The following is a 9,396-nucleotide window of genomic DNA, read 5'->3' on the forward strand; positions in this document are numbered from 1 at the left end:
AAATCAAGTTGATCCTGAAACTGACGTCCACATAGATTTACAGTCACTTTATTGAGCATCATGTCTTTTAGAAAGCACATTGGTAATGATGTTCTCTGTTACCAAATTTCCACATCAAGTTGAACGTTTTCTGGTTTTTAACTTTAAAAAGCCTCAAGTATGTTAAGATATGGTAATCAAAGTGATTTTTTTTCATGCACCATCTTTTTGCAAGTTGTAGTCTAAGGGGATCTGGGGCTGCCAAGAGGATATCTGTGAAGGGCATTTGTCTGAGAAATATGATCTTCCTCTTAATTCCCCATAGCCTGTTTTGGGTGATGTGCCAGTCATCAGGTGATGTCCTGGTCTTTTCCCTTGAGGCGCTCTGGGAGACATGTGAAGTTGGATATGGCTTTGCTCAGGGGTGTGGTGTGGAAGTCTATCTTTATGATCAGGTTAGAGAGTTTAGTGAAAAGCTCCTACAGAATATTGTTGTTTTGAAAATTATGTCACCTGGAGTTGGAGGGAAATACACTAAACTGCAACAAATGAGAATTAATAGAATATTAAACGGATTCCTCTTGCCTGACAAAGAGAGGGACTCATCTCACTGCACTGATAGCAATCCATTCTGACTGTACAGCAAAAAGATACTATGACTTTCCTTACTGTAGTCAGTGTTGAGATCTAACACTGCCAAGAGAATAAGGTCTTTAGATTTTCAGAGTGTTCGTTAAAAGATCATCTAACATTCAGTCTCTTCCCCATGAATGTGTGTATGTCACAGAATCACAGAATTATCTAGGTTGGAAGAGACCTCCAAGATCACTGAGTCCAACCTCTGACCTAACGTTAACAAGTCCTCCACTAAACCATATCACTAAGCTCTACATCTAAACATCTTAAAGACCTCTGGGGATGGTGACTCAACCACTTCCCTGGGCAGCCCATTCCAATGCCTAACAACCCTTTCAGTAAAGAAGTTCTTCCTGATATCCAACCTAAACCTCCCCTGGCGCAACTTTAGCCCATTCCCCCTCGTCCTGTCACCAGGCACGTGGGAGAATAGACCAACCCCTACCTCGCTACAGCCTCCTTTAAGGTACCTGTAGAGTGCGATAAGGTCACCCCTGAGCCTCCTCTTCTCCAGGCAAAACAACCCCATGTGCGTCTGTAAGTATGAAAATATTTGTAAAGGATATAGAATCATAGAATATCCTGAGTTGGAAGTGACCTACAAGGATCACCGGGTCCAACTCTTGGGTCTGCACAGGACCACCCAAAAATCAGACCATATGTCTGAGAGTGTTGTCAGAATGCTTCCTGAACTCTGGCAGGTTTGGTGCCATGACCCCTGCCCTGGGGAGCCTGTCCCAGTGCCTGAACACCCTCTGGGTGAAAAACCTTTCCCTCACACCCAGCCTGACCCTCCCCTGTCCCAGCTCCATGCCGTCCCCTCGGGTCCTGTCGCTGTCCCCAGAGAGCAGAGCTCAGCGCCTGCCCCTCCGCTCCCCTCGTGAGGGAGCTGCAGGCTGCCATGAGGCCTCCCCTCAGCCTGCTCTGCTCTGGGCTGAACAAACCAAGGGACCTCAGCTGCTCCTCGTACGTCTTCCCCTCTAGACCCTTCACCATCTTTGTAGCCCTCCTTTGGACAACCTCTAACAGTTTTATGTCCTTCTTGTATTGTGGTGCCCAAAATTGCACGCAGCACTCGAGGTGAGGCCACACCAGTGCAGAGCAGAGAAGCACAATCCCTTCCCTCAACCAGCCAGCCATGCTGTGCCCAAAGCACTCAAGGACATGGCTGGCCCTTTTGGCTGCCCGGGCACACTGCTGGGTCGTGTTCAACTTGATGTCAACCAGAACCCCCAGATCCTTTTCTGTGGGGCTGCTCTCCAGCCTCCTGTCCCCTAGTCTGTACATATATCCATGGTTGTCCTGTATCAGGTGCAGAGTCCAGCACTTGCTCTTGTTAAACTTGGTGTGGTTGGTGATTGCCCAGCCCTCTCATTTGTCAAGATTGCACACCAAGGACTCTCTACCCTCAAGGGAATCAACAGCTCCTGCAAACGTACTTAGTATACCTTTGAGTCCTGCATCTAAGTCATTTATGAAAATATTGAAGAGAACTGGCCCCAAAATGGGGAACCCCCACCGTGGAACCCCACTGGTGACTGGCCACCAGCCTAATGTAACCCCATTAACTACAAGCCTTTGAGCCAGACACATCAGCCAATTGTACACCCATCACATTATGTTTTTGCCTAGCTGTATGGTGGACATTTGTCCAGAAGGATACTGTGAGAAACAGTATTGAAAATTTTGCTGAAATCCCAAAAGATTACATCAGCTGGCTTCCCTTGGTCAACTAGGTGGGTAACCTTATCATAAAAGGGAATTAAGTTAATTAAACTAGACTTTCCCCTCATGAACCCGTGTCGGCTGTGACTGTTTTAAAAATAGCATGAAAGGTGTGAATACTTATTAATGCCTATAACCATTTATGATGGCCCTTTGAAAACTCATCTGCCAGAGCTAGAGAAAGATAATCTGATACATGCTTAGGCAGGCTTGGAAGGCATCCAGTGGACGTGCACACACTGTCACTGTCTCTGTAAAAATTAGGCATGAGACATACATTGGATGATACTGCTGATCTTGGAGCATGTAGCAGTTTCTATCATGTTAACCACCTCTGTCTGGCAAGGACAGAGTGATGTCTTACTCCCTTTTGAAGCTGTGGCAGGGTACAACATGAAGACAGTGTCTTTCTCAATTAGAGATATGAGTGTGACTAGATTTGCTCTTCAATGAGTTTTACTCCTTTTGTTTTGGTTGCTTTTGCTCTATTTCCCTTGGCCCAAGTTCACATCAGATGCAATAGTGATAAATGTCATGGCTTAGGAAACAGCCAAGAGGACAACATGACTGAGAAATGGGTTGACAGAACAAAGATGGAAAAAAAAGGGTGGCAAGTAACTGTGCAGAGGTGAGGTTAGTGATAGGAAGGGGTGACAGGGTAAATGAACTATGTCTTGTGGCTCGGCAATTCTAGTTTATTCTGTAAATGTTTCCCCTTTCAGCAGTATAACGTGCTGTCACTGTACTTTCTTATGACAGTTTCTCTTTTATGAGACTCAAGTGTCTCGCTTTCTGAATAGGAAAATTCCCAGAATTAGATTATTCTCAGAATAATAGCATCTTTTAAGTTCAAGTCTGATGATTATGGGTCACCCTTCCTGTCTCAGCGTTGATTTATATTCAACAGGACAAAGCATCTGAGCACAGTGAGATTCAGCCACTGGGTAACACAGAAACTGAATCTTTAATTGCCCCCTAAACCCATTCCCCAGGATGGGATCAAGAGGTTGCTTAATGCCTTGAGAGCTAGGATTTCCCAGCAGTGGAGTGCTGCCACTGCAGTGCATTGGCATTTAGCAGCGCAGTCCTCAGGCTGCCACACTAGGACTGGGGCTCTGGGCAACTGATAGGTGTTCGGTCAATTTGCAGAGCACAGATGGGTATTTGTGTTCATTTAATTTCCTATGGGCATCCCCGAGAGTTGTGTGGCCAAATCCCACATACAATTATGCAAATGTCATCCTGCACTTCTGTCATCGTTATTTCTCTGTTCAACAATAAATGATACTTAATCATCAGATAGAAAACAAACTTTAAAAGTTAAGAACGAAAAAAAGAGAAATCCAAAAGCCCAAGGCATATTTAATGCTGAGTGGAGATGAAGCTATTCATTCTTCCAAGGCAGGAACTAATGGGAAGACACTGAAAAAGTCAGTACAGTGAGATTGTTTTTTATTAGCCATTACAAAATCCTTCATTCTTCTCAGTCCCATTATGAGCGGGTGAGTGTCCCCACTGCAGAATCATCACTTTCACTCACAGTTAATGCCTGTGCTTTTGTTATTATTTATTGTTTACACTACAGATAGGCCAGAATGGTGCTCCATTGTGTTAATGACTATAAAAACTTCTTTGCACAGAGATATTTGAACTTCCCTGGAAATACTTGTCCCCTTTTGTCAAGGAGGTGGATGGGTAAAGCTTAACAGTGGCGGGGAGGAGGACAAAGTCCCTTCCCTGGGTCTTCAGAGCAGGACCTTTCAACAGACAGAACTTGGGTACATGCAGTCAGATTTTTCCCGTACTGGTGGCAAACAGGGAGCATTCAGATGTGCATTTCTCTGCAGCAGACTCGATACCCAATGCAGGCTGCCAGTACCAGCACAGTTTGCACAATTTACCAAACCAGAGGATAAGATGGATGTCCTGGCCAAATTTCTCTTGGGGAATGAAACTCTATCTACCCCAAATTCTCTCTGCAGTTTCAGTTGAACATAATACTCTTCACTTCCTGACATAAATTGCTGCATTGTATTGCTGAACACTTAACTAGCTGCTGCATTTCACCTCAGAGGCAAGAGCCCTGCAGGGCTGAGCTAAGCAAAACCTCCTATGTTGTTTGGATAAGCAATTAGTGGAGTTTTCCAGACGCTTTGGGATCCATCTGGATGAAAGGTGCTGTGTGAACAGGAGGCTGTGTTGCACAGGAAAGCAGATAGGTGGTTTGGCAGCGTGACAAGAATTTTGCTAGTGGCAGCGCTGACGTTTCTTTTGTTTTTCTGGTTACAGAGGAGGGGATTGTCTCAGGGGCCTTACTTCAGCGTATATGGAGAAAAAGGAGCTATGGAGCACCACGGGTCTAGCCCATTCCCTGAAGGTCCGAATGACTACGTCTTCAGTCACCTTCCACTACACTCCCAGCAACAAATCCGAGCACCCATCCCCATGATGCCTATTGGGGGTATTCAGATGGTCCATTCAGTACCTGTGGCCCTTTCAGGTTTACATCCTCCGTCCACTCTTGCCCTGCAGAGGGAGGGCTCTGAGGAGAAGCAAAGAGGACCTGCAGAAATCCTCACGAAAGAGTCGTACGGTGTTTCTAAGCACCACGAGAAGCGTACCTCTCTGCACAGCTTGCACCCGACCGCGCCCTCCAGTGCACCCTCCTCTCCGTTGCTGTTGCTGACACAGAGCACTTCAGAGGACAGTGTAATAGCGACAGAGGGGGAGCAGGAGGAGAACATACAGACTTGTACGAAAGCCATAGCCTCTCTGCGAATCGCCACAGAAGAAGCTGCTCTGCATGGGGCGGAGCAGCCACAGAGGCCTTCTGAGCCTCACCAGAAACCCTCAGAAAGTGCACATTTTAGCATTAAACACTTTAGTGGATCTGAGCCGGGCCAGACCTGTGCCTCAGCCACCCATCCTGACTTGCACGGTGGTGAACAGGACAGTTTTGGTACATCACAGACTGCGCTAGCCCATCCCACCTTTTACAACAAGAGCTTTGTGGACGTCCGACAGATGGGCTTTCACAGCAGGAATGAGCCCCCATCAAGCACACAGGAAAGAAAAGATCCATCGTCTGAGAAGAGCAAGCCACATTGATCTGAGATGCATGGAGACTTTCACCCATACATTTACCCCACTTTTTTTTCTAGAGATAGAAGAAGTATCCAACTTTACAGCATGCCTGTTCTAAGTTACAGTAGTTTGCTATTATATATACTTTTGTTATATCAAAAGAATTAGATAAAATAACAAGTCATCATGAGCCTGACCAAAATTAAATTTGAAATTCTTATTGGGTCTGGTACTTTTAAATTGTACAGATGTTTGTGCCTTTTCTTTACTTTGCTTATATTCTTATAAGCATTTTTTTAGCAGTAATTTGTACATATTTTAGAATTTGTGTATCTGCTTTGTAATAAATGTAATTTCTTTCCTTTTTTGGACACTTGGATCTAAATGATGTAAAGCAAAACAGCATCAATATATGTGAGGTTGCACTAAAACATATTTTTATATGATTAAAACTGAACAGCTTTTATGTACAGCTCTGATTCTGTAATACTAATATTTATTTACTTTGTTTCATAAATTGTAAATTTTTTTCTTAATGTTGTGGATTGCTTTTCTATGTGAAGCATGGGATTTACTGTTGCGTAATTAGAACAAAATGTATATTGTAAAACAAGATATTTAAACTAGAGTATCTTATCTTATTCTGCACTTATGCATTAGTTAAAAAAAAAGATAAAGGATGTATCAGTCAGTTCTTAACTCTTGTAATTTTTTTTTGTCTCTTGTTTGCTGGATTGACTATAACTTAAGTGCTGATTGTGATTTTAAACTGATAGTACCGTAAAGCATTAAAGTAAAACAATGTGCTATTGTGAGTTTTTTCAAAGCTTTATAAAACAGTTATAAATATATTAAAAGTATTTGGTCTTATGTGAACATGTTGATCTAGATACTCCTTTAAAAAGCTATGGGAAAACATTCCACCCCATGTAGATATGTACAAGTGCATCACTGGTGCCGGCTGCGTAACTCACCTGCACACGCCAGGTCGGCCGTGCCATGCAGGCGCTGAGTGGGGGCACCACTGGCTCCAAGGCAGGCAGGCCATCAGGCCACGGCTTCACCTGCTCCTCCCTCTCCAGAAACAGGGTGGCAAGGCCCCTATGGCCGCATGGGGCTTGGTGAGGAGCTGGACAAGCGGCACCACACTGAGCCCCAGCAGTCCCCAGCTTGCGAGCATCCGCGGCGCCTCTGCCCAAGCTGAGCGTGGAGCTTAGGTGTCACGCAGAGGTGCCCCGGAGTGTGAGCAAGGGACTTGGAGGGGGAAAAATGACATTTCCTCACACCTGAACACCAGCAGCTGGTCACTCCCCACTGCGACACCTGAGTCAGCTGTAGGGGAGGCTCCCCGTCCTGCAGATGGAGGAGCACGATGGCCCTTCCAGCTAAGCAGAGAGCACCACCACCCTGGCATCTTCAAGGAGCAGGATTCATGGGCAAGAAAGTCACAGTCTTCCAGAGCAGGGTCTCCATCTGTGTGAGGTTTGATCCAGAAGAAAGTCAGTAGGAGCCCGGGCTTGTGTTTGAACATCTGTGGTGGGTTACCACTACCACCAGCAGCATGCGTGCGTGTGCGCACACACTCTCTCTCACACACACACACACACACACACACACACACTCTCTCACACACAGACATACACATGAAAGAAACCAACAACCTGGATTATATTTTGTGCTATTTAGTGGATTATAATTCTGTGAAACCAAGTTTGTATATTGACTTACAATACATTTAAGGAGTGTTCTTTAAAAAGAAATAAATATACAGTTACATGCATGAGGTGTCTAGTTTTCATGTGTTCTTTGCATTTTCCAAGTTTATTGGCGTTCCAGTACATTGTCAGAAGCTTTTGTTCACAAGTGCTGCTTTCCTGCACAAGGAGCACCCTTAAGAGTGTGAGTAGCAGCTAAATTTGTGGATCGCATTTTGGCCTCATGAGATATTATCAGACTAAACCAGTTTATTTCTTCAATAATACCCAGTGGGGACAGAACCACAGAACTGGTATGTTGTCATAATTCTGACACTACGGCATATGACTAGCCTAACACCATAATGGACTGTGACCAGCTATAACCATTAAAGATTAGTTTCTTATCTCCATTGGGGTGTTCTTACCTTTATTCCAGATCATTATGGTAACCCTGCCAAGATAAGTGCATGCAAGAAAGCTGGTTCATCTCAGGCTGGAGAGAGAAGCAGTGTATGTAGTTGGAGGCAAGCAGCTTGTTGGATCGTGCTTCCATTAAAAAAAAAAAAAAAAGGCAATTATACATTTTAAATAAACAAGTCTTATCTGATAAAAACCTCTCTTCTCCGTGGCTTCATGGCTGTATTAAGAACAGAATGCTCTGCACAGTGATCAGCTAATCAGGTAATCACAGATATTTTATTAAAAAGGAACCAAGCTAACCCCCTGATGGTAAATGTTCTATTAACATTGCCTTTATAAGCAACCCCCTTACTGTGGCAGTTACTGCTGGCTTGTCTGATTATTTTAATTAATTTGCAGCTGCAATTTACCATCCACCTTTTCAGCCTTGGGACATTTTTTTTTTATAATCATTGAGCAAATATCACTGAAATTACATGTGATATTTTGGGGTTAGAATGGAGCAACCCTAAAGAGGTTTCAGGTATTTATAATCTTAATTGTATTTTCTTAATGAGTTAATGTTTATACAATGCTTTGAAAAAAAACATTCTCATGCAAGTCCTCGGCATTGATTATGACTACTTTTCACGCGTTAGAAGGGATGTGGAGGAGGAAGGCAAACAAGTCCGACAAAGATTTCACAGGCACAAGCAGCTTTCAGAACCGCCAAAGCCAGTACAGTAATTGATAGTTTTGTGAGTGCTTTGCCTGCTCTGAGCCATCAGCGGTAACAAAGATGTGGGGCTGCATTTGTGCGCTGCTGTGCTGAGCTAACGCACCTTTCCTCGGGCCTGGAGACTCCGGCTCAGTGCTGCGGTAACACGACTGCATGGCCTCCTGCTGGGGTTGCCTGTGCTGGTAGCTCTTCCCAGGGTGCTGGGGTGGGGGTTCCTCAAAAGTACTTGCTACAGCGGGGGCGCATAGGCCTGGTGAGAGTTTCATGAGTGTTGTGATTATCTGGCTCTTATTTCCCCAAGGCCCAGTTCCCAGGCATGGTTGGTACCACTGCAGCTGGCAGTGACCTGTTGGCTGTTTCATACAACAGCCTCTTCTCATCCTCAGCAGCCGGTTAATTTTTCACAGCTAGCCTCTGTACTTAACAGGGAGATGGGACCAAGAAGAATAACTCTGAGATCTCTGCTGTAGAAGTTCCGTGTTTTTAAATGGGATGAACACAAGAGGTTTAACAGGGCACATTAGAAAACTGCAGAACCTAATGAGGATTTTTTATATGCATATGCTATGGAATTTCTAAGTTGGGAATATAATTACCTATTACATTGTTCAAGGAGGTTATAATTTTCTGTGAAGATCCATATGTCTCTTCTGTAAAGCACAAGGGAGATACAGATGCTCTGGCAAGCACTCTTTATTCCATTCCCTCAGAATACTGTCACCAGAGTCACTTCAGGATTTATTTGCGTCAGCAAAACGGAGAGCATATCGGTCTCACATAGCTGCCTGCACAACGCTCTTATGAAACTTTAGATTCCAACTATGGGTAGCTACTCTATCGCATGTTAAATGCCATTGTGTGAACTTACCCGTTGTCGGACACATTGCCAGCTGTGGGTAAGAATTAGTACCAATAAAGGACAGTTAGCTGAAGCAGGCCCAAAGTGGATTCACGCTGTTTAGTTACACAAATTTCAGTCCAAGAATGCTGGAGTCGGCTCCCATTTAACTCCAGTGGCACCTAACCTTAGGAGGTGCCACCTTGCTTGAGGCTGGTTCCTTCAGTTGTGCTTTTGGGCATGAGCTGAACTTCTCTCCTCAGAACTGCTTGAGTCCTGTTCTTCTCTCAGTCTGACCT

General features: G+C 44.5%; 1 protein-coding gene across 7 annotated transcripts in view; it reads left to right on the top strand.

Annotated features, from left to right (window-relative positions):
* Nucleotides 1-7,734, top strand: part of HIVEP2 (HIVEP zinc finger 2) — a 137,704-nt gene extending 129,970 nt beyond the window's left edge. For all 7 annotated transcript variants that reach the window (XM_080588049.1, XM_080588050.1, XM_080588052.1 and 4 more), the window contains one exon: nucleotides 4,630-7,734. In XM_080588049.1, the coding sequence (XP_080444175.1) occupies nucleotides 4,630-5,448 (819 nt within the window). In that variant the 3' untranslated portion in view covers nucleotides 5,449-7,734. The remainder of the gene's footprint in view (nucleotides 1-4,629) is intronic.
* Nucleotides 7,735-9,396: the final 1,662 nt, after the last annotated feature.

This window comes from Anser brachyrhynchus (assembly GCF_964034855.1).
Source record: "Anser brachyrhynchus genome assembly, chromosome: 3".
NCBI lineage: Eukaryota > Metazoa > Chordata > Aves > Anseriformes > Anatidae > Anser > Anser brachyrhynchus.